The sequence below is a fragment of the Oncorhynchus masou genome, unplaced genomic scaffold (assembly GCF_036934945.1).
Source record: "Oncorhynchus masou masou isolate Uvic2021 unplaced genomic scaffold, UVic_Omas_1.1 unplaced_scaffold_3778, whole genome shotgun sequence".
NCBI lineage: Eukaryota > Metazoa > Chordata > Actinopteri > Salmoniformes > Salmonidae > Oncorhynchus > Oncorhynchus masou.
This window is the reverse complement of record NW_027010180.1, coordinates 1-25,910: the sequence shown is the minus strand read 5'-3', so window position 1 is coordinate 25,910 and position 25,910 is coordinate 1. Positions and strand designations below refer to the sequence as shown.

At 42.3% G+C, this 25,910-nt stretch overlaps 1 protein-coding gene and 1 long non-coding RNA gene across 2 annotated transcripts; one reads left to right on the top strand and one right to left on the bottom strand.

Moving 5' to 3' along the window:
- The first annotated feature begins 140 nt into the window (after nucleotides 1–140).
- On the top strand, nucleotides 141–9,836 carry LOC135534670 (uncharacterized). Its single transcript, XR_010454721.1, has 3 exons — nucleotides 141–230; nucleotides 9,403–9,623; nucleotides 9,750–9,836. It is a non-coding gene; the product is annotated as an uncharacterized LOC135534670 (long non-coding RNA).
- Nucleotides 8,250–14,230, bottom strand: LOC135534669 (cytochrome P450 2K1-like). Its single transcript, XM_064961589.1, has 7 exons — nucleotides 14,107–14,230; nucleotides 13,798–13,947; nucleotides 13,536–13,696; nucleotides 13,195–13,374; nucleotides 11,016–11,157; nucleotides 9,809–10,135; nucleotides 8,250–9,603 (listed from the first exon to the last, which is right to left on the bottom strand). Exons 1-7 carry the CDS (start codon nucleotides 14,141–14,143, stop codon nucleotides 9,416–9,418), a joined length of 1,185 nt encoding a protein of 394 aa, XP_064817661.1. The 5' UTR covers nucleotides 14,144–14,230; the 3' UTR covers nucleotides 8,250–9,415.
- Between the last annotated feature and the right edge of the window lie 11,680 nt (nucleotides 14,231–25,910).

Below are 25,910 nucleotides of genomic sequence, written 5' to 3'. Positions count from 1 at the left end.
ATTACATGTTTTTAACTGTAATAAGTCTTCATACCTCCAGGGTCTGCTTTCGGACGAGGAACGAGTCCACAAAGCCTCCCCACATCTGAGGGTTCAGTCTCCTTCAGTCCCCTCACCAGCTCCCCATCTCCTTCTTCTTGATGAAATTTTTCATGACAAGCATCCTGGTCTTCAACAATGGGCCGAGCCATGAAAACATGTTGTACAACTATTTCCCCATCAACAAAAATGTAAGCAATAATTTACTTTGATTTATTCTCTATACTATAATTTGAATAATCTATTCTAGTGTGACCAGTCTGTCATGGTTCAAGTAATCATGATTATAAGCACGGTACCTGTATTGAAACAGAGCCTAAAAGTTGGATGGTCTCATTGGCTCGATCCACCATGCCTCGGAACTGGGTATCAGAGTATTCAAACCTGCTGTCATACACAATGTTGCAGATGATGTTGGACACTGCGTAATTCATTGGCTTGGTTGTGTCAAATGCAATGCCTTACCTGTGACAAAGACCAACAACAGAATGGATATGAGAAAGACGGAGAAGATTGCGCGATAGAAATGTAAAGGTCATTTCCATTTGAGCCAACACATGCATTGTTTACCATGAATGCAGTCTCTGCTTGTGCTAAAGTGGGAACATTGACATTAAATTGAATTCATGCTGTAATGCTGAACTTCCGCAATATGAATGAATTGTGCCCTTAGACTTGTTTTGATATCAGAACTACACACGCTTACCCTCATGTTTTTCCAACACTTCAATCAGGTAGGGGATTTCCTCTAAGATTTTCTCCTCACTCCCTTTCTTGCCCATCCCAAAGTCTCTAAGGTTTGTCAGGGTAAAGCGCCTCATCTCTTTCCATGAGTCTCCATTGGCAAACCGAATCCCTATAGAAATGTACAGTGAAACAATACTGTTCTGTTGGAGTAGTTGAGTGACATTGTACAGGAATCAAGATCTCTTATGAACCACAGACTAATGGCAGTAGCAATATTTCATTCAAAATATTTTTATATAGTCAGTAGGGGAGAGTATATTAATGGAGACTTTCAAAGTTTACCATTAAACTACCAGAATTTTGGTAGCTTTCAATGTTTTTTAGAAATTGTATCAGATGACATCTAGTGGCCTTTCGGGGTACTTCAGATCATCACAGGCATTCTCTGGCCCTCGGTGTGACCTTATCACATGTAAATAAGTTTATGAAGAAAATGAATGACAAAGCTGTAAAACATAATCCTAATTACAAACCATCAAGTTAGTGAATAACATTGGTGTTTAATATGAGAGTTACAGTATGAAATATGTTTATTTTTAAACACTTATTTATTTTACTAATATGTCTTTGTTAATGTTTTGGCCCCAAACTAGTGGTAGTTGTAAAAGTCAATAGTTGGAAGAGATGCAAAGTTAATTTAAAATAACGCCATGGTTGATTGGATGCTTTTTTCATTAATTACGCTTTTCTCTTCAACCATTTGGTCTATCGACTAGAAACTCATGAATTCATTTTTCATATCTGTGTACAACCACGGGCCTGTAATGTTTAAATGAGGAATGAATCCAGGTTGATTATTATGCAGAACGTCTTTACTAGAACTTGGATAAAGAATCTCCATTGTGCTTCCCACACTTCCCCTGTATAACTACATTCCTGTTTCTCCATGTCTGAAGTAAATACCATCAACACCTAACAGGCAGGTAATATCAAGAACATCACAAACCTCCTTTCCTTTGGGCAGAAAACATCAACTACACTATTAGTATTTTCAATGGTGGAACTGACAACCAATCTGTGTTTACTTTTTAAAGTTCGATAAGTGTGCTGTTTGACCCGTTCTTGCTGAGAGGGTATCTTCTGACTGGGGATGAGGGTTTTCGGGGAGCACAGGCTTCTTCTTCCTCACCTACACTCCAGTCCATGTCACTCTCAGTATTGCCCCCATTCTATATCCAGTGGGAGGTCTGTTCTGGTAATGACATGATTGTTGTGACCATAGGTGTTTTGACAGCGATCCCCTGGTGTGGTCTTGGATTGAATGGAGTTGGCAGTTTCCCTTCCTTTCTTTGAGGACAGAGAACTGTGTCCCCCACTTTCAGTGTGGATGGCATGGGATGTCTTGTCGGCATGCTCTTTCATCTTCTGTTTGGCTGCAGCGTCAGCACTTCGCAGTGTCATCCAGCTGTCGCCTGATGGGGGGCCCAGGCAGCTTAATCCTCATTGGCCTGCCGAACAGAACATTAGCTGGAGCCACCCCCATTGAGCAGTGTGGTGTAGCACGGTAGCTATGAAGGAAGGTGTATAGAACCATGTTGTACATCAATCAGGACATACACATATAGAATAGCATAAAACTTTATGCAAACATCTGCTTGTATACATTTCTTAAGCAGTGCCCTCTGTAATTATTGGGACAATGAAGCATTTTTTCTTCTTATGACTCAATACTCCAGGACTATCCGTTATCATGATAGCATCCACAATTAATGTAGAAGTGTTTAGAAATATATTCTATTGTTATTTACAATAAAAGTGACACAATACATGATTTACTATTCATTTCTATTGGGCACAACATAATCTGAAGCACAACCAAAACAAACAGCAAATGCATCCAACAAGTGTTTAGAGTCACAAGCTTGATGTAGTCATTGTGTGCTATGAATATGGGACCAAATATTTGACTTTAATACACAGACGTGAATTTGTCGCAATACCTTTGGTCCCCTAAAATGGTTACAAAAAGTGCTGTAATTTCTAAACTATTGACCTGATATTAATAAAAAATACCCTCAAATTAAAGGCTGACAGTCTGCACTTTAACCTCATAGTAATTTATTTAAAATCCAAACTTTTGAGCCAAAAGAAGGAAAACATGCTTCACTGTCCTAATAGTTATGAGGGCATTGTATACTATTAGTGCATGTATATAAGTATTACTACATGGAAATACAGAATATTGTCATGCCTGATAAATCTCTTAACAAGTTTTGCCAAATTGTTTTACATTTATTGAAAGCAGTAACTCCCCTTGATGTATTCTGAACATTTCATGACTCTAGGACCAGGAAAATGGTACTTGCAAAAGAAACAGGAAGTTTTACTCTGATTCAGTTGGCTCCATAGACTTGATAGACGGCTCACATGCTACAAAGCCTGTTTCAGCATGGGCAGTGCCATTGAGGATTTTCACTATTTTAAAGTAGTCATTTTAATTCAAACGTTTATTGACAGTCAGTAAGAAACTGTAAGGGGCAGCAGGTAGCCTAGTGGTTAGAGCGTTGGGCCAGTAAATGAATGGTTGTTGGAACGAATCCCCAAACTGACAAGGTAAAAATGTCATTCTGCTCCTGATCAAGGCAGTTAACCCACTGTTCCTCTAGGCTGACATTGTAAATAAGAATTTGTTATTAACTGACTTGCCTAGTAAAATAAAGGTTACATTTTTTTTTATACTGCCATCTGGAGCGTGTTGTATGAACAGACATAAAGCCAAGGTTGGTGATTTACTGCTACCTGCAGTTATGGAATGTTTGCTCAGTAGTATAATTAGTTGGCTGATCCCTCCTGCTGACATGGATAGAATTCTGTGATCCCTCCTAACCCATAGCAAGTTCCACCCACATGACTACTTCAAAAGGGTGAATGTCCTCAATGGCATTGCCCATGCTAAAACAGGCTTTGTGGCAAGCCATTATGGCAAAGAAGAGCCCTCTATCCAACTCTATGGTTGACTCATGTCTTTTCCAAATGGAGCTTGATGTTTTGGCTAGAAGCACCTGTCTAACTAGTGTTTTATTTCCTAGTTATATTGATTGCACCAAGACTGTCATTCTCTATTGAGAAAGTAGAGTAAAAACAGAGTGGACTGAATGAGCAGAATGTACCTGAATTGATGCGCAGCCTGTAAAGTCTCATTGGCCCTAATCGCCATGCCTGTAAATAGGGGGTCAGTGTATTCAAACGTGCTGCCAAAGATAATGGCCAAGATTATGTTGGAAGTGGTGTTAGAGGGCCAGTACAACACTCCTTCCATGGCCTAAAACCAAATGCATGCTTTTCAACCATTCACTGCCTGCACCCGCACGCCCGACGAGCATCACCACCCTGGATGGTTCCGACCTAGAATATGTGGACATCTATAAGTACCTAGGTGTCTGGCTAGACTGTAAACTCTCCTTCCAGACTCATATCAAACATCTCCAATCTAAAATCAATTCTAGAGTCGGCTTTCTATTCCGCAACAAAGCCTCCTTCACTCACGCCGCCAAACTTACCCTAGTAAAACTGACTATCCTACCGATCCTCGACTTCGGCGATGTCATCTACAAAATAGCTTCCAATACTCTACTCAGCAAACTGGATGCAGTTTATCACAGTGCCATCCGTTTTGTTACTAAAGCACCTTATACCACCCACCACTGCGACCTGTATGCTCTAGTCGGCTGACCCTCGCTACATATTCGTCGCCAGACCCACTGGCTCCAGGTCATCTACAAGTCCATGCTAGGTAAAGCTCCGCCTTATCTCAGTTCACTGGTCACGATGGCAACACCCACCCGTAGCACGCGCTCCAGCAGGTGTATCTCACTGATCATCCCTAAAGCCAACACCTCATTTGGCCGCCTTTCGTTACAGTTCTCTGCTGCCTGTGACAGGAACGAATTGCAAAAATCACTGAAGTTGGAGACTTTTCTCCCTCACCAACTTCAAACATGTGCTAACTGAGCAGCTAACCGATCGCTGCAGCTGTACATAGTCTATTGGTAAATAGCCCACCCAATTTACCTACCTCATCCCCATACTGTTTATATTTATTTACTTTTCTGCTCTTTTACACACCAGTATCTCTACCTGTACATGACCATCTGATCATTTATCACTCCAGTGTTAATCTGCAAAATTGTTCGCCTACCTCCTCATGCCTTTTGCACACAATATATATAGACTCTCTTTTTTGTGTTATTGACTTGTTAATCGTTTACTCCATATGTAACTCTGTGTTGTCTGTTCACACTGCTATGCTTTATCTTGGTCAGGTTGCAGTTTTAAATGAGAACTTGTTCTCAACTAGCCTACCTGGTTAAATAAAGGTGAAATAAAAAAGTAAATAAAAGGGGGCACCCATTCCTCTGGTCTAAAGAAATATGTAACAGGCCAGTAATTGGGGACGTTGCCCTGTGTAGGGTGCAGTCATTCGGATGGGACGTTAAATGTGTATCCTGACTCTCTGTGGTCACTAATCATCCCATGGCACCAGTGGAGGGTGGTGACTTGAAAAGTTGAGGAGGATGGGAGACCCACAGTATAGGTGCAGAATGCATGGAGACCAAAGTGTGTTTCAAAAATCATCAATGTAATAAAGACATTTATAGTACAATATTACGGGGAATGAGAGGGATACTTACAGTGTTGGAATGGGATCACATCAGTGATTGTATGAGGGTATGTGGCATGAGTTGAGGTGTTCAGAGGCTTGACCAGTGCAGGACAGGATTTGACTGGGAAGAGAAAAAACAAGAACACAAGACACTACACAGTTAGACAAAAGAGCTAAGAATGAGGTAGTCCAAGCAAGGAGTAAAAAGTGTGTAATAATGTGATTGTGTATGCGATTGACTCTACATACAGTAATGAGAGGAAATTGATAGGGGTACTCACAGTGCTTGGAAGGGAAACATTCAATGCACCAGTGGATGAGCGGGCACAATGAGATGTGGCTTCAGTTCATGTCAGGAGAAAGTTAACAATGGTAGTGGAGTGGAGTAGTCATCACCTCATAAATCAGGGAACGAGGGGACATAGCTGTAAATCCAAATAGCAGGTATGTTCCATGACAGCTGCACCATTGTAGGTTTGGACGAGTTTCTCTATGAAGTTAAACTCAGACATCTCAAAATTCATGAAGTCAAACACAGACTGCGCATCTCGCCCACTTGACACATCAAAGTAGCCCAAGAAACGTTCCTGAATAAAGCCCTGATCATCCACATACCTGAAGGTGACAGACAACTGAAAGCAGACTGGTGGCCAGTGGTGTAGCTTCAGCCGGTGTGGTCGCACCAGGGCCTGCAACATACATGGGCCCGGATCTGAATACCTCCCCACCACGCCCAAGTATTAATTGTTGACGCGGGTCCATCATGTCTATGACTTGACAACAAGATCTTTCTTTAATCTAGATTATATGATAAATGATCCCACTGATGGTTTCACCAATAAAATGATTTTTGCCACGACATAAGTCAGTATGATATTTTAGTGTGTATTGATGACAAATCTAATTAATTAGCTAAATAACTCATATTATTCAATGTTAAGATAATGAAATGCATTCTGGGACTCATTGTGTAAATACTCTCCAAAGCGTTGTTGTTTCTGTCATCGTTTTAAGCAACAGTTGAGCTAGCTAACAAGAGACAACAGCCAAAAAAAACAATTGAGAGAAAGTCGAGAATTGAAAATGACAGGTATAAAGATCAGCAATGTGTCACGCCCTGACTTTATCTTTGTTTTCTTTATTATTTTGGTTAGGTCAGGGTGTGACGAGGGTGGTATGTGTGTTTCCCCTGTCTAGGGTTTTTTGTATGTCTCTGGGTTTTCTAGTCTAGGGGTAATTATGTCTATGGTTGTCGAGATTGGTTCTCAGTCAGAGGCAGCTGTTTATCGTTGTCTCTGATTGGGAACCATATTTCGGTAGCCATAATCCTTGGTTTATCTGTGGGTTATTGCCTATGTGTAGTTGCATGTCAGCACTAGTGTTTATAGCTCCACGTTTGTTTTTTTGTTTTTTCAGTGTTCCGTCCTTTAATAAAAGAGGAATGTATTCTCATCACGTTGCGCCTTGGTCTCCTCGTTACAACGAACGTGACACAATGTATCAACACAAAAGTGGAGCCCAAAAGAGGAAGGCCAAAAATGAGAAAGCAAAGGAGGTATCAAAATTAATTAAATTAGATAGAATTTTCAAATGCAGTTCAAGTGCAGCCAGTGTTGGCCTTGTGGATGACCAGTGAAATATACCTACAGGAGAGTGTGCTACGAGTGGGTGTTGCTATGGTGACCAGTGAGCTGAGATAAGGCAGATCTTTACCTAGCAAAGACTTGTTGATGATCTGGAGCCATGGGTTTGGCAACTAATATGTAGTGAGGACCAGCCAAAGCATACAGGTCGCAGTGGTGGGTAGTATATAGGGCTTTGGTGACAAAACGGATGTCACTGTGATAGCAAACTGGATGTAGTTTGAGTAGAGTGTTGGAGGCTATTTTATAAATGACATCGCCGAAGTCAAGGATCGGTAGGATAGTCAGTTTTACGAGGGTATGTTGAGCAGCATGAGTGAAGGAGGCTTTGTTGCGAAAAAGGAAGCCGATTCCAGATTTAACTTTGGATTGGAGATGCTTAATGTGAGTCTGGAAGGAGAGTTTAAAGTCTAGCCTGACATCTAGGTATTTATAGTTGTCCACATATTCTAAGTCAGAACCGTCCAGAGTAGTGATGCTGGTCGGTTGAAGGGCATGCATTTCATTTTACTAGCATAAGAGCAGTTGGATGCCACGGAAGGAGTGTTGTATGGCTTTGAAGCTCATTTGGAGGTTTGTTAAGTGTCCAAAGGGGAAATGTATGCAGAATGGTGTCGTCTGTGTAGAGGTGGATCAAAGAATCACCCTCAGCAAATAAATAGTATAATTGATGTTATAAACTGGGTAGTTCGAGCCCTGAATGCCGATTGGCTGACAGCCGTGGTATATCAGACCGTATACCATGGGTATGACAAAACATGTATTTTTACTGCTCTAATTACACTGGTAACCAGTTAATAATAGCAAGAAGGCACCTTAGGGTTTGTGGTATATGGCCAATATATCATGGCTAAGGACTATGTTCATGCACTCCGTGATGCGTCGTGCCTAAGAACAGCCCTTAGCCATGGTATATTGGTCATATAGCAAACTCCCCCATGCCTTATTACTTAAATATATTACTTTTAAAGTATGGTTACATTTAATTTGCTCTGTTAACGCAGTGTCTATTCATTGTGCAAATGCACGGCCGCTTTATATTGCTATAGAATTCATACAAATGCCTTACTATACGTCATTCCCAAACATTTTATGAATTTATGATGAAAATGACCATATCTAAGTGCTCACTTGTCTGAAGATATAAACGAAAAGATGTCATATTCTTCCTGGGGGTGTATATGAACAGATGTTAATACCATTTCATGTTGCTAAAATACTGTCAGTTCCACTTTAAGACTTTATTAAAAGTTTTGGTGAAATCTACAAGTTTAACATTTTTCATTGCTGCACAGTGATTGGTTCCCACTGAGCACAGACAGTAATTCAAATTCTATTCTATTCCAAACCCCGACTCCAAGTTAACTAAATGGACCAGAATTTGACGAACTGGTGCCGATGTCAAGCACACTCATCAACTGTATTATTAATTTGCAATACATATGGAGCCCTCTGACACGCTACTAATCAAATAGTCAAAGGCTAATCAGAAGCCTACGTTTTAGGTTATTTATCTTTGGGGTGTAATCAAGCTTAGCAGAGGCAATCATCTAGCTGTTAACAATAACAGACACTTTTAGCGTTATGTACCTGTGGTTGGCCCGTTTGAATAGGACAAGAAAGCTTAAAGGTGCAATAAAATGGATTTTCGTGCCCAAATATATATACTGTAGCTAACCACTAGCTAATATCAATGGACAATGAGTAGCTTAAACTAGCCACCAGCTAGCGAACAGTTTGTAAACAACTTCACTTTAAGTGAGACATTTTGGCTGCTTTTACACAGGCAGCCCAATTCTGGTCATTTGTCCAATTGTAGGCAAAAGTGCTGATATGGTAAGTCAAAAGACTAAACAGTTGAAAAAGATCCAAATTGGGTTTCCTGTGTCAATGCAGTCTTTGTTTCAAGTCTCCTTCCATAACTAGAACCGCTCATGGAGTGAAAGTAGGCAGCCGAACTTCCACTCCTGCTGGAGCTAGCTAGCTTATGGTTAGCCATTGTTCTAGCTAGCAGATCTGGCTAAGTATGTTTGCTAGTCACATAAAAACATGCCCACAAGGGTAGGTATAGATATCAACTACTGATAACATTAGCTAGAAACATGATTGACTTTACTTAGCAACAGCTGTCCAGTCCCAGACAAGGCAGGACAGAAAACAAAAACAATTGCATTCTGTACATACATAATAGCAGTGCTTTGTATCAATCAATTACTTTGTTGGATTGTAGAGCCATCAAATTAAACCAAAACCATTGAGGGACTGGTCTCATCTCAGACCTGGTTCACAGCACAGCCGGTGAGGTAAGCCATTTCAGCATGTTTGTCTAAAGTGGAGCATTTGTTCTAATCCATGTATAATATACATTAGGCCCAGACTCATCTCAGACCCGGCTCACAGCACACAGCTGGTGAGGTGAAGGGTGGAGGGTGAACCCCACGGATGGTGTGAGGTCCAGATCATCCTCTGTTACTCCAGGAGGAGGAGAGAAACGAAAGCGCTGCAGGAGGGAGGTGAAGAAGAGGAAGAGCGCCATCCTGGCCAGACCCTCCCCCAGGCACACCCTACGACCTGGAAGAAGATAAAATGAGGTAGACAACATAACAATTATGTTTACATAGATTCCTATAGTTCACATATAAATATGTCAAATTGTACACACATTTTATACCATAAACTCTCTGGGTCAAAGCAATTCCCCAAACTCTTAATTTTAGAGTACCATAGAAGGATTCACTTACCCAGTCAGTATGGATACAGAAACAGTGGACCTCACCTGCAGAGAAGGGCATGAAGGCATCCCTCTTGGTGAATCGACCTTCCTCATCCAGAAAGTGGGCGGGGTTAAAGGTGTGTGGGCTCTCCCATTCGCTTCCGTCTTGTAGGACAGACGTCAGTAGAGGAAACACAAGCGTCCCCTTCTTGATGAAATATCCCTGGAAGGTGATGTCTCGGCTGGTGGTGTGGGGGATGGCAATGGGTAAAACGTTGGCCAGTCTCTGGGTCTCATGGATCACTGCATCAGTGTAGGGCAGGTTCTTCCTGTCCTCTACCAAGGGCTGACGACTTCCTATAACGCTGCTGATCTCCTCCAGGACCCGGTCTGAGACAGAAAGGAGGGAGGACCAAAGTTACTACCCTCAGAAAATGTCATCTTAATCTTTACCCTGGACATTTTATAATTTTTACAAGATGGCTTGATAACTGAATTAAGCTGGGAATGATACCTTAACCTACGTACCAAAGCAGTTACATTTTCTGCACAGTTCAATGTTCTCACTTAATGCATTACACCTTTTTGTAGTCAACAGCTACACAATAAGTAAATTGTGTAGATCATGTCCAACAAAACTGTTAGTTTCTGGATTGTTTGAACACTTCCCTCAAAACAGGGATAATGCAAACAAAAAAGTGTTTGCCAAAACACCACATTTCCCTGGCAAAATGCACTAACCCGATCAAAACCTGTCACTAAATAAACTATCAAAACAGCATAATTTGTCATAGAACAAGATGGTAATCTCAACATTCATTGCATAATGTCTCAACAAATACTAACTGTAACACCAAGTCAGGTGCAGATGGTGAGTTTAAAAATAACCAACATAGTGAATACAAAACAAGATAGGCACCAGGACATGAAAACAGAACCAGTACGATGACTGGGGTGGGTGAGGACTAAGGAGGGAGAGTAATCAGGGTGGTGATGAAGTCCAGGTGGGCTTAATAATGGGAGCATACATACATATATATACACATATACACACACACATATACACACACATACATATATATATATATATATATATAACCGGTTGTTTCATTCATGTGGACTACAGCTTCATTCAGTGTTCAAGCAATTGAAACAAACTAAACTGGCCTGTGGTTCAAATGGGAAATGTTCACAGCAAGTAAAACCTTGATTGTATGGCATTACTACAATCACTTGTAGCAACGGTGTGTGTGTGCACATTGATACTTACCCTGTATAAGAGGGTACTTGGCCATTAGCATCAAAGCCCAGCGTAGTGTTGTCCCTGTGGTGTTAGTACCATTAGAAAACATGTTTCTCATAGAGGATATCAGGTTGTTGTCATGGTAGTGAGAGTTCTTGTTGCCAAATTCCTGATACATACAGAAAAACACAGAAAAAGCATTTTAAAAAAGGGGAGAAAATATTTGTTTCCATGGCATAGACCAGGGATCATCAACTAGATTCACCTGCAGGCGTATATTTATTTATTTTAATTCCCCTAAGCGGATGGCTGGAATATAATTACATATACATTTGTAGACTGCAAATTGACCACAAGAGATAATATTTGACTAAAACCATAACTTCTCAAACCTTGCTCAGAGTTGTAGATAATCACATGTTGTGCAAGTTCTCACACTTAAAAAGATGAGAGGCCTGTAATTTTCATCATAGGTACACTTCAACTATGACAGACAAAATAAGAAAACAAAATAAGAAAATCACACAGTAGGATTTAATGAATTTATTTGCAAATTATGGTGGAAAATACGTATTTGGTCAATAACAAAAGTTTCTCAATACTTTGTTATATACCCTTTGTTGGCAATGACAGAGGTCAAACATTTTCTGTAAGTCTTCACAAGGTTTTCACACACTGTTGCTGGTATTTTGGCCCATTCCTCCATGCAGATCTCCTCTAGAGCAGTGATGTTTTGGGGCTGCTGCTGGGCATCACGGACTTTCAACTCCCTCCAAAGATTTTCTATGGGGTTGAGATCTGGAGACTGGCTAGGACACTCCAGGACCTTGAAATGCTTCTTACAAAGCCGCTCCTTCGTTGCCCGGGCGGTGTGTTTGGGATCATTGTCATGCTGAAAGACCCAGCCACGTTTCATCTTCAATGTCCTTGCTGATGGAAGGAGGTTTTCACTCAAAATCTCACGATACATGGTCCCATTCATTCTTTCCTTTACACGGATCAGTCATCCTGGTCCCATTGCAGAAAAACAGCCCCAAAGCATGATGTTTCCACCCCCATGCTTCACAGTAGGTATGGTGTTCTTTGGATGCAATTCGGCATTCTTTGTCCTCCAAACACGACGAGTTGAGTTTTTACCAAAAAGTTCTATTTTGGTTTCATCTGACCATATGACGTTCTCCCAAGCTTCTTCTGGATCATCCAAATGCTCTCTAGCAAACTTCAGACGGGCCTGGACATGTACTGGCTTAAGCAGGGGGACACGTCTGGCACTGCAGGATTTGAGTCCCTGGCAGCGTAGTGTGTTACTGATGGTAGGCTTTGTTACTTTGGTCCCAGCTCTCTGCAGGTCATTCACTAGGTCCCCCTGTGTGGTTCTGGGATTTTTGCTCACCGTTCTTGTGATCATTTTGACCCCACGGGGTGAGATCTTGCGTGGAGCCCCAGATCGAGGGAGATTATCAGTGGTCTTGTATGTCTTCCATTTCTTAATAATTGCTCCCACAGTTGATTTATTCAAACCACGCTGCTTACCTATTGCAGATTCAGTCTTTCCAGTCTGGTGCAGGTCTACAATTTTGTTTCTGGTGTCCTTTGACAGCTCTTTGGTCTTGGCCATAGTGGAGTTTGGAGTGTGACTGTTTGAGGTTGTGGATAGGTGTCTTTTATACTGATAACAAGTTCAAACAGGTGCCATTAATACAGGTAAAGAGTGGAGGACAGAGGAACCTCTTAAAGAAGAAGTTACAGGTCTGAGAGAACCAGAAATCTTGCTTGTTTGTAGGTGACCAAATACTTATTTTCTACCATAATTTGCAAATAAATTCATTAAAAATCCTACAATGTGATTTTCTGGATTTTTTTTTCTAATTTTGTATGTCATAGTTGAAGTGTACCTATGATGAAAATTACAGGTCTCACATCTTTTTAAGTGGGAGAACTTGCACCATTGGTGGCTGACTAAATACTTTTTTGCCCCACTGTACAATAGTTATCTTTTGTTTGTATTTATTCCCATCCTTCAGCTACCCTCAACCCCACCCATCTATCTCTTCAGACCATTCAGCTTGATTTATATTTGCCATATATTTCTAACTGTGCTGTTTCACAAACGTTCTGAACCTATATATTTTACGGACACCGTATATTTTACGTGAGTTATCTTGTTTTTAATTGAGATGTTTTTAACTGTAGTGAGATTTCATACCTCCAGGGTCTGCTTTCGGACGAGGAACGAGTCCACAAAGCCTCTACACATCTGAGGGTTGAGAGTCTCCTTCAGCCCCCGCACCAGCTCCTCCATCTCCTTCTTGTTGTTCTCAATATTCTTTAACAAAAGCTTCCTGCTTTTCAGCCAAGGGCCCAGCCAGGGGAACATGTTGTACAACTATCTCCCCGTAAACAAAAAGTTAAGCATGAATTACCCTCTATTATTCCAGTAGCCCAGTACAAATTTGAATAACTATTACATTTTCCTGGTTTAGTCAAGTGTGACCAGTTTGTTTTTCACAATGGCAAAGTAAACATCATGAGCACATAGTACAGTACCTGAACTGAAACGGAGCCTGCAATTCGTAGGTTCTCATTGGCTCGATCCACTGTGGCTCGGAACTTGGAGTCAGAGTATTCAAACCTGCTGCCGTACACAATGTTGGAGATTACGTTGGCGACAGCATAACTCAATGGCTGGGTTGTGTCAAATGCTTTACCTATTAAAAAGATCAAGATCAGAAATTAAATTAGAAAACCTAAAGATTTTTTTTATGTAATCCTTTTTTTGGTTTTCAAAATCAGACCTACGAATTCTTACCCTCATGTTTTTCCAACACTTCAATCAGGTAATGAATTTCCTCTAAGATTTTCTCCTCACTCCCTTTCTTGCCCATCCCGAAGTCTCTAAGGTTTGTCAGGGCAAAGCGCCTCATTTCTTTCCAAGAGTCTCCATTGCCAAACAGAATACCTGTTTAAAAGTAATATTGTGCAGGTGTCAGGAACTAATCATGTCAGGAGAGAATCATATATTTGTCACATATTTATAGCTCCAAATATGCTTGCTTGACAGAATATTGTCGAATGCAACAGTTAACCGGGATTACAAGTTTCACATATACTACATTACCATGTCCATTGGTGAAATCATACAACACAGGAAGCATGCCCCTGTCCCCAAACTCCTCTGCATGGTTGACCAGCGCCTGCTTGACAGTCTTGTATCCTGCCAGGATGACCACTTTTGTGGGTCCAAAATGAACCGTGAAAACAGACCCATATGTCTTGGACAGCTGTAGAACATAAAATAAGACTAAATGCATGGTTTATTAAAAGGTCCCGGACAGTGACAATCATGTTTTCCATAAAATTCGATGATATTTGGATGTAACCAGTTCATAGCAGTTTGACCCAAGTATGAAAAAGTACTGTAGCTTGTACATTGGAAAAGCTGATAAAGTTACTGGTCCCTTCCCCCCCATGTCAAATACTTGGATTCATGAGGCAGGCATTACTTCTGGCTTTATTCAATTTCAGGTAAAACCGACCATTTTAAAAACACCAATGGTAGCTCTTATAATCTTAACCAGTTTAAATATGTTACACTTTAAATCTATCATACATCTTTGTTTACAAACTGTAAAATAGCTCAAGCAGAACGATACTGATAACTAACCCCTTTTCGTGCGTTGTGGTTTTTAGCTAGCAAGCTACTTACCAGCATGCCGGATGTCATAGTGTTAATTTAACGTTGTTTATCAAATAATGAAGACAAAACGATCGACTTTGCAGTGCACATTCGAGCGAAGTTGCTTTATCAATTGGGGAAAACATTCAATGGGTCTTCAGTATTGAATAGCCATTTATTTGTCTATGCCTGCAAATTGTGCTCCTAAAAGGTAGGCTAACCTATAGGACTATGCTAAACGTCAAGTGTCGCCGTCATCATTCTTGCTGCTTCCAGTTCAGTAGCAGTACCTTTCGAGATCTCAACTAAACAGAGTAGACTATAGCCTATGTATACGTGGTCGGAGAAGCACAGGGGAGTTATCTTTCCAATTGAATACATTTCCTAAATAGGCCTATGATTAGGCTAGAGTTTACTACATTGCCTAGAAATAGGGCTAAATATTGATCACCCATATTTCTCAGTCTGAAAATCTTCTCACTCCTAAAAGGTAGGCTATAAAAATAGCTCAAGAGAAAGTGCAAGTTTCTCCAACTCTGCTCTCTTTAAACTACATCTAGCATATTTCCTAATATAGCCCAGTAATAGAAAGGACCATGTGAGAATCTCAGCTAATTTAGCCCATGTCTCAAGTTATTTTTGCGCATTTGATATTGCCTATAGGGCGCAAAATAGCTGGGACCATGGCTGGCTAATGAGCTGCTTCACATAAGCCTAAATAACATTGCGGGACTTCGGTTAGGTTTGGGACCAGTTCTTGCGGTAGCGGGTGGAAGAGCGGGAGCAGGATTTAGAATCAGGATTCAGAATCAGTCCTGCGCAGACCTCTACTGTGCACCATGACAGTGAAGCCTGTAACTTTAGAGCTATTTATGACTGTGTCAGTGTGAAAAGTAGGGAACTAGCAAGGGAAACTGACAGATCAATACCGTTACATTGCCATACTGACTAATACAACTCACTGCGGTTAGATGGTTATTATTACTCTCATCTCGCAACTGCCAGATAACTGGAGACTGGAGCTGACCTGGCGGTGGTAGCTACTCACTAGCGTAGCTTATTCATTCACCTCAATCGAGAGGGGATGAAACATTAGACAACGTTACATGTCAGTTACAATACTAGCCCAGCACTGCGAATAAACATTAGTTCATTTTTTTCTGTAAAGTTATACAGCAGTTACCTTGCCAGCTATATCAGTCAACTAAAGTAGCCATTTTCTGTTCTGCTTCCTTTTACAACTCGATGAAAGAGCGGAACACATACACACTGATTGAATTGTGCTCAACTCTCCCGTGCTGGTCCAGCCAGCCTTCCAGAAGTTTTGCCTTCACACAGCCTGTTAGCTCACTCTGTGGTATCCACAAGGTCCTAAATCCAGTCAGATGAACACTCCAAACAGCCTTCCCGACAACTATGAGGTGTCCGCATGGCCCTAAAGCACACAGTTGCCACAATTTGATCACATTCCAATGATAAAACTGGGGGGAACGAAAATGCAATTTCAGATACGTCCCCCCACATTATGAAATTGTATTTTTGTCCCCTCCAGCTTTATAATTGAAATGTGATTTTTTTTAAACGTGCCAACGTCCTTTAGGACCATGCGGATGCCTCAGTTGTCGGTAGGCTGTTTGGAGTGTTCATCTGACTGGATTTAGGACTGCACAAACACAACAGATCATGCTGACAGGCTGTGTGAAGGCATAGCTTCCCCCCCATCCCCAGTGAAAGTTGTGCCACTGTGTATAGTACTTGTAATTTACCAATGACAACCATATTCTTCTATTCCATTGTGTGGGTTGTCCTACAGTTGATGTAGCTTGTCATTGGGGCTAATCATAATGGTGGGGAGGTATTATTATGATTATTTCACTTTCCATCTCCTTTTGTCTTCCCACTATCATCAAGCTGTAATGAGACATTTTAGAAAATTAAACATCTACTCGGTCTGCATAGCTTCCCATGCATAGCTTCCCAGGCAACCACCGCATTAGGAATGCAGTGATACAAAAATCAGCTTTCCCAAGGCAAAGGGGATATGCTGTGAATTCTGCGAAGACAGACCCAACATACTGTAAGTCCTAGTTAGGGCTGTGGTCATGAAAGAGCCTGTGATTCTCAAGCAAGTAACTGCCGGTCTCACGGTAATTAACCGTTAATTAACATAAGCACATTTACCATCTCCTGGCTTCCACGCATAGCCTACAAGTCACCGATACAGACCTTTGGAATATCCACATTTTAAAAAGTCTAATAAATCCATTTAATATAGCTTACACCATCACAATAAATCCATTATTTATTTTAGAAACATGATATGAAGAAAATGTAGTCTATTTCAGAAGAACAGAATAGCATACTCTGAGTTGTCGTTATGTTAGGCCCTGATCTGGCTATGCCATATGGCTGTGGGCTCACTAGTTCATTCAGCAGGCAAGATTTGCTTAGAATTCTGTGGAAATATGTTATAGTATGAAGAATGAAATTTAACATAGCTGAAAAAAATAGAAAGGATATTTGCACACATGCGGCTATTCTGTGTTGAGCGGTTAACAAAGAAACATGTACTCCTATATGCTTCATTTAGAGTTATTTATGTAGCTTTAGTTGTGATACAAATGTTGGGCTAAGTGTTGATTCTTAATCCATTCTAAGGCTGCATGATGCGACTAATATTAATTTGAAAAAAGCATGAAATGCATGAGCTCTGCTTTGTTTTTTGCGCAGGCTGTACACACTTCATCAGTCTGTCATTCACAATTTGACAAGCGCTTGATAATGCCTCGAAGTTCCTTGCTGCATTCCCTTTGTGTACAACCTAACAGAAAAGTATCCATGCCTTTTGCAGCCAGTGGCCGTCTTGCCTTTGGGTTGAAGGGGCGGCAGGTAGGTTAGTGGGTAGAGTGTTGGGCCAGTGACCGAAAGGGTGCTGGATCAAATCCCTGAGCTGACAAGGTAAACATCTGTCATTCTGCCCCTGAATAAGGCAGTTAAACCACTGTTTCTCAGTAGGCTGTCACTGTAAATAAGAAATTGTACTTAACTGACTTGTCCAATTAAATAAATGGTAAAATGAAAAATAAGTATAATTCCCTTCTCCTGGCTGCTTGCCAGAAGCCTCTCACTCACATGGCTCTTTATCAGTGATTGGGTCTTTCTCACAGGCTACAAGTGAAGAGGGACATAACTGCTTGCATCCAAATTCAAGGTGAATATTGGAAGAACTGTAATTGACTTTTTGTCAGCCAACAAGATAAGTGGGCCTAACAAACAGCAAAAGCACTACTCCATGTCAATCTACTATCCCCCATAGTACAAACGTTAACTAGAAATAAATACTCCAAACAAACTTTTTTTAAGCAATGAGCCTGACACAACAGATCAGAACGTTTAGCATACATTGTTGATAAACGATTATGCTATTTCTTCACATAAGCGCAGCAATGTGCACATGGCAATAGGTTATACGCTTGAATGTTCCATTAGCAGGAAAACAACATTCTCAAAAGTGACAGCAAATGTGATTCTGCATGTATTTATTTTATTATAAAAAGGTGCATTTTTATGGTAAAATGTTTTCTCCCAAATTTGAAACTCCCGCACTTCATATGTATGCCAGTTAGGCTCTGCACCAGTTGTAACGCAAATGAATGTGCTTCATTTTAAAAGAGGTTATTTGGCCACTTTAGTTGTGATACAAACCTTATCAAAGGCCTATGGGCTCGGCTACATGAGGTGTGTCATTATTCTAATAAACCATCACTAAAAACAGGCATGGCTGCTTCTTGCCTTAAGCTGGGCATCATTCACAAGGGTAACATATCATTCTTAAGTAATAGGCTAATTGTCACCCATCAGACTATTCTTGATTTAATCTTGTCTTTACATATAGTAAATAATATATATGTGTAACATTTGCTTTGATTTAGATCTACACTTCGGTCCGCAGGTAGTATAACTTTTCATTACATTTCATTATAGTACAACGGTTTGATTTGTCTAATCTTAGCAATTTCTTCTTAGCTAGCTACATAGCCGTCTTTGTATCAAAGATAATTGCATAATTATCGTATTTCGTCGTCCTAACGTATCTGCCCAGCAGCTAGCTAAGCAGCTAGCTAACATCCACTGCTAACAGCTAGCTAACATCCACTGTCCACCAGCACTGTAGAAACTATTACACTCAACTGAACGACTCGATTAGCGTAGTGTCAGCTAGCTACATAGTTGTCTTCGTATCCAAGATAATTGTGTAGTTTAGAGTGTGTAGACTTAGAGTGATTATCTTAATTTACCGAGGTTAGCTAGCCAGCTATTTGTCGTCCTTAACGTAGGAGATGCTGCTAGCTAGCTAGCCAACAGCTAGCCAACCTCTACCGAATTGAACTTCAACTACCCGGTCAACATTCCGCGTTGCTCCACAGGTAGTATCACATTTTCATTTCACTTCATTACAGTACAACGGTTTGATTTGTTTGATCGTAGCTAGCCAGCTACATAGCTGTCTTTGTATCTAAGACAATTGTGTAGTCTAGAGCGATTTTCTAGGTTAGCTGGCCAGCTATTGTCGTTCTTTTAACGTAGCTAGCCAGCTAGCCCCCGAATAGCAGCACTGTAGAAACTATTACAGTACAACGGTTTGATTTGTTTGATCGTAGCTAGCTAGCTACATAGCCGTCTTTGTATCTAAGACAATTGTGTAGCCTAGAGCGATTTTCTAGGTTAGCTAGCCAGCTATTGTCGTTCTTTTAAGGTAACGTAACGCAATCAACCTGCTAGCTAGCCAGCTAGCCCCCGAATAGCAGCACTGTAGAAACTATTTCGACGGAACGACTTGATTAGTGTAGTGTCAACATCGCAGCCACTACCAGCTAGCCTACTCCAGCAGTACTGTAGCATTTCAATCATTTTAGTCAATAAGATTCTTGCTACGTAAGCTTAACTTTCTGAACATTCGAGACGTGTAGTCCACTTGTCATTCCAATCTCCTTTGCATTAGCGTAGCCTCTTCTGTAGCCTGTCAACTATGTGTCTATCTATCCCTGTTCTCTCCTCTCTGCACAGACCATACAAACGCTCCACACCGCGTGGCCGCGGCCACCCTAATCTGGTGGTCCCAGCGCGCACGACCCACGTGGAGTTCCAGGTCTCCGGTAGCCTCTGGAACTGCCGATCTGCGGCCAACAAGGCAGAGTTCATCTCAGCCTATGCCTCCCTCCAGTCCCTCGACTTCTTGGCACTGACGGAAACATGGATCACCACAGATAACACTGCTACTCCTACTGCTCTCTCTTCGTCCGCCCACGTGTTCTCACACACCCCGAGAGCTTCTGGTCAGCGGGGTGGTGGCACCGGGATCCTCATCTCTCATCTCTCATCTCTCCCAAGTGGTCATTCTCTCTCTCTCTCCCCCTATCGCCTCCTTTGAATTCCATGCTGTCACAGTTACCAGCCCTTTCAAGCTTAACATCCTTATCATTTATCGCCCTCCAGGTTCCCTCGGAGAGTTCATCAATGAGCTTGATGCCTTGATAAGCTCCTTTCCTGAGGACGGCTCACCTCTCACAGTCCTGGGAGACTTTAACCTCCCCACGTCTACCTTTGACTCATTCCTCTCTGCCTCCTTCTTTCCACTCCTCTCCTCTTTTGACCTCACCCTCTCACCTTCCCCCCCTACTCACAAGGCAGGCAATATGCTCGACCTCATCTTCACTAGATGCTGTTCTTCCACTAACCTCATTGCAACACCCCTCCAAGTCTCCGACCACTACCTTGTATCCTTTTCCCTCTCGCTCTCATCCAACACTTCCCACACTGCCCCTACTCGGATGGTATCGCGCCGTCCCAACCTTCGCTCTCTCTCCCCCGCTACTCTCTCCTCTTCCATCCTTTCTTCTCTTCCCTCTGCTCATACCTTCTCCAACCTATCTCCTGATTCTGCCTCCTCAACCCTCCTCTCTTCCCTTTCTGCATCCTTTGACTCTCTATGTCCCCTATCCTCCAGGCCGGCTCGGTCCTCCCCTCCCGCTCCGTGGCTCGATGACTCATTGCGAGCTCACAGAACAGAGCTCCGGGCAGCCGAGCGGAAATGGAGGAAAACTCGCCTCCCTGCGGACCTGGCATCCTTTCACTCCCTCCTCTCTACATTTTCCTTCTCTGTCTCTGCTGCTAAAGCCACTTTCTACCACTCTAAATTCCAAGCATCTGCCTCTAACCCTAGGAAGCTCTTTGCCACCTTCTCCTCCCTCCTGAATCCTCCTACTCCCTCTCTGCAGATGACTTCGTCAACCATTTTGAAAAGAAGGTCGACGACATCCGATCCTCGTTTGCTAAGTCAAACGACACCGCTGGTTCTGCTCACACTGCCCTACCCTGTGCTCTGACCTCTTTCCCCCTCTCTCTCCAGATGAAATCTCGCTTCTTGTGACGGCCGGCCGCCCAACAACCTGCCCGCTTGACCCTATCCCCTCCTCTCTTCTCCAGACCATTTCCGGAGACCTTCTCCCTTACCTCACCTCGCTCATCAACTCATCCCTGACCGCTGGCTACGTCCCTTCCGTCTTCAAGAGAGCGAGAGTTGCACCCCTTCTGAAAAAACCTACACTCGATCCCTCCGATGTCAACAACTACAGACCAGTATCCCTTCTTTCTTTTCTCTCCAAAACTCTTGAACGTGCCGTCCTTGGCCAGCTCTCCAGCTATCTCTCTCAGAATGACCTTCTTGATCCAAATCAGTCAGGTTTCAAGACTAGTCATTCAACTGAGACTGCTCTTCTCTGTATCACGGAGGCGCTCCGCACTGCTAAAGCTAACTCTCTCTCCTCTGCTCTCATCCTTCTAGACCTATCGGCTGCCTTCGATACTGTGAACCATCAGATCCTCCTCTCCACCCTCTCCGGATTGCGTCATACCTGACAGGTCGCTCCTACCAGGTGGCGTGGCGAGAATCTGTCTCCTCGCCACGCGCTCTCACCACTGGTGTCCCCCAGGGCTCTGTTCTAGGACCTCTCCTATTCTCGCTATACACCAAGTCACTTGGCTCTGTCATAACCTCACATGGTCTCTCCTATCATTGCTATGCAGACGACACACAATTAATCTTCTCCTTTCCCCCTTCTGATGACCAGGTGGCGAATCGCATCTCTGCATGTCTGGCAGACATATCAGTGTGGATGACGGATCACCACCTCAAGCTGAACCTCGGCAAGACGGAGCTGCTCTTCCTCCCGGGGAAGGACTGCCCGTTCCATGATCTCGCCATCACGGTTGACAACTCCATTGTGTCCTCCTCCCAGAGCGCTAAGAACCTTGGCGTGATCCTGGACAACACCCTGTCGTTCTCAACCAACATCATGGCGGTGGCCCGTTCCTGTAGGTTCATGCTCTACAACATCCGCAGAGTGCGACCCTGCCTCACACAGGAAGCGGCGCAGGTCCTAATCCAGGCACTTGTCATCTCCCGTCTGGATTACTGCAACTCGCTGTTGGCTGGGCTCCCTGCCTGTGCCATTAAACCCCTACAACTCATCCAGAACGCCGCAGCCCGTCTGGTGTTCAACCTTCCCAAGTTCTCTCACGTCACCCCGCTCCTCCGCTCTCTCCACTGGCTTCCAGTTGAAGCTCGCATCCGCTACAAGACCATGGTGCTTGCCTACGGAGCTGTGAGGGGAACGGCACCGTTGTACCTCCAGGCTCTGATCAGGCCCTACACCCAAGCAAGGGCACTGCGTTCATCCACCTCTGGCCTGCTCGCCTCCCTACCACTGAGGAAGTACAGTTCCCGCTCAGCCCAGTCAAAACTGTTCGCTGCACTGGCCCCCCAATCGTGGAACAAACTCCCTCACGACGCCAGGACAGCGGAGTCAATAACCACCTTCTGGAGACACCTGAAACCCCACCTCTTCAAGGAATACCTAGGATAGGATAAGTAATCCTTCTCACCCCCCCTTAATGATGTAGATGCATTATTGTAAAGTGGCTGTTCCACTGGATGTCAGAAGGTGAATTCACCAATTTGTAAGTCGCTCTGGATAAGAGCGTCTGCTAAATGACTTAAATGTAATGTAAATGTAGAATGGACCATTATTATGAATTTGTCTCAAACGGGGGCAGGGGTAAAACGTTTATGTAATGCACTTAAATAGTAAATCGAGGATGCCTTTCCCACGGTTCATTTTCATACCAACCAGGTAGGCTATAGTTCTGTTGTAAAGAGAAGCCATGTGCTTAATATTAGAAAAGCTGAGCAATAAATATAGTAGGCCTAGCCTATAGAAAGCTGATGGGATCCTCTTTTTAATAGAGGCCATCACTTTTGCGTTCTCACGCAATTGCATAGCCTATAGAAATGTTGCGCAACATGAACTCATGAGCTCTCATGAAGTGTTTGAATAGATTTTGCGATTACATTTGCAGTGATGTCAGAGTATTTAGAGGGACAATAGTGCTGTGTACCAGTCATTTAGCAAATTTGGTAGGCTACTAATGACCGTCAGCAGCATCAGAGCTTGGAGAAGCCAAATTACCGTGACTAAACAGTCACGTGGAATTTGACTGTTGTCATGACTCGTGACTGCCGGTAATACGGTCAGGTACACAAAAATAAAATAAAATACAAACATTGAAAAGTTTCAGAAAAAGGTACAACAATTAAATATTGCATATTTCAAATTGAGTTCTTCAAAAACACATTGTCAAATGAGTAGATCACTACATCAACTAATTGATAGCATCATAACAGTATATAAAATAAAATTTCACAATCCATTTAACAAAGATTTCCCTTTTCAAAAACATTACAGGCAACTAGTTTTTCTATATTTACAACTTAGGTCAGCTATGTTGGCCTATGGAGTCCCGTGGGAAATGCAACTACCAAACCATCCAAGGATGAGATTTATAAAATACATGATCTGGGCCCCCGAAAGGACTGATCTGTGTAATGTAAACAACTTTTGGAAAGCTCATATCTGAGCTAGCCATTAAAAAGTATGGCCCACAGATCTAATTGAATCTGAACCACGCTTTAACTGGAACAGAAAAGTGAAAAATATGCCCTTGGCATCCCGAAATCCAAACCATCAAAGTATACATTTTACGTTTGTTTTACACCAAGGAAAGATTTGACAATGAAATTGGCGCCAACGATTCACTGTGTCCCCTGAAATCATCTAATGTGGGAGTGCCCTGCAGTTAAATGCTTCCAAGGCAAAGTTACAAAATAAATTTAGAAGTGCATGAATTTAAATATTCATTGCTTTCCATCTATTATGTTACTTAACGATGCCCCTTGAATCTGAGAAAATTACTGCTGTAAAATAAATGTTAACTCTTAAGGCAACCACCTCACTCTCACCATTTAACTAAAGGACACAGTTACTATTAGAAGTTCCATCGTTACAATTATCAACAGGGAGAATGAATGGTACTAGACAAGGAACAGTTGAGACCTGGACAAATATATTGGACTCTGTAAAGAACAATCTCAGCTAAGCCCCATGTATACAAACCAATGATACAGTATTTAAACTTTTGTTACTTTCCTTGCTTTCTGGCCCACAGTGAAGGGGGGATACGGGGACTAAGGGGGAAATGGGTCGTGGTTATCTTTATATGCATTCATTTTGGTTTTATACCTGTAACCCTCTGAAGAAAACGAATTAAACAAGTTGGTCACAACAACAACATTTCAGGCTACGTAGACAGGCTCCGGGATCTCCTCTTCAACGAGGTCACACTTGATCCAGCGCCGTATGTGGGGAATCTGTGCGAGCTGTCCATCCCAGGACCCCTGTCTGCCCAGTATGAGAGGCGTTACAGTAGGAGGCCAAAGCTGGATATGTCTCCCGCTTATATCTTGGGGGTGACTGTGGCCAAGTGGGTGACTACAGTATATTAGTGGATGCCTACAGTATATTAGGATTATGGCTCTAAGAATGTATTTATGTCAAATGTCACCATTATTTATCATGATTGTTCATGTTGATCAATATTTCAGCTATACTGGCCTATTGTAAGTATCAACTGAATGTCTGATCAATTAATACAATTCTGAACATATCATTTATAATGTTAATATAGAGGCACCAAAAATTGTTCAGTACACTTATTGTATGGTGTTTTCATGTACGTTCCCTTATGTCTAAGCTTCTAAGGGGACTCAGGCTTTACTAAAGAAGAATTGTATCAGTGTTACTTAACGATGACAGCCCCTTGAATAATTAGTTTTAAAAAAACAAAAGAAATGCAATTGTGCATTGCTGCTGTTTGTCTGAGAGCCAACAGTCCATCATCAGCTCTATTGACCATGAGAGCATTGAAGAGAAAATGGGTTGAAGCATACTCCAAGTCGATATTCACGTAATATGGAAATCCCCTCGACCACATCCACAAATTAGGGAAAATCAAACATCCTTTTCCATTGAGCCCCAGTGTAAAAGAGACACAGTCCGTTTGTAACTCCATTCACTACTTGTAGCTGTATAGTTTGTTTGCGTTGTTGGTCTTGGCTAGCCTAACGTTCTGGTCGGTAGCTAGCTAGCACTCACTCACGTGGCTGCTAGCACCGTCATGAATAGGGGCATTCAGGACACCCTACAGTATTACATTTTTCTAAGTAGTGAGAATGCTAGGGAGAGGCAATGTTGAAAAGGGGGGGCAGGGTAGCCTAGTGGTTGGAGCGTTGGACTAGCAACCGGAAGGTTGCAAGTTCAAACCCCCGAGCTGACAAGGTACAAATCTGTCGTTCTGCCCCTGAACAGGCAGTTAACCCACTGTTCCTAGGCCATCATTGAAAATAAGAATTTGTTCTTAACTGACTTGCCTAGTTAAATAAAGGTAAAATAAATTTATATAAAGACATGTTGTACTCCCATCGTGTGCGCGAGCATTGTAAATGTAGAAATCTATGTTATTCAATTATTGCACCCACACTGCTCACGCGCTCCGAGTAGCTGCGTTGCCAAGGGCTAAAATAGAAATTAGTTATATTTGATGCAGATCGCGCTGCAAGTCCTGCCTCTCCTCATTGGTTTATAGAAGCAGGTACCCACGTGCCATCTCCTCATTAGTTATACCCACGTGGGTGTAAGACGAACGAGGTCAGTGGCGGTAATGCACCTATTTTATGAAAATTGCCAATCGCAATATAAAGTAAAGAGATTAAAAAGCCTGTAAGGAAGAGAGATGACGAGAATCGAGTCGGTTGACCGTTTTGTGTGGAATAATTGTAGGGGACCTTATGC

Coding starts and splice junctions, on each gene's coding strand:
- LOC135534669 (XM_064961589.1), bottom strand. CDS start 14,143: ATGCTTCCTGTGTTGTATGATTTCACCAATGGACATG. Junction 13,948..14,106: donor TGATTTCACCAATGGACATG/GTAATGTAGTAT, acceptor ACTTTTAAACAG/GTATTCTGTTTGGCAATGGA. Junction 13,697..13,797: donor AGTGTTGGAAAAACATGAGG/GTAAGAATTCGT, acceptor TCTTTTTAATAG/GTAAAGCATTTGACACAACC.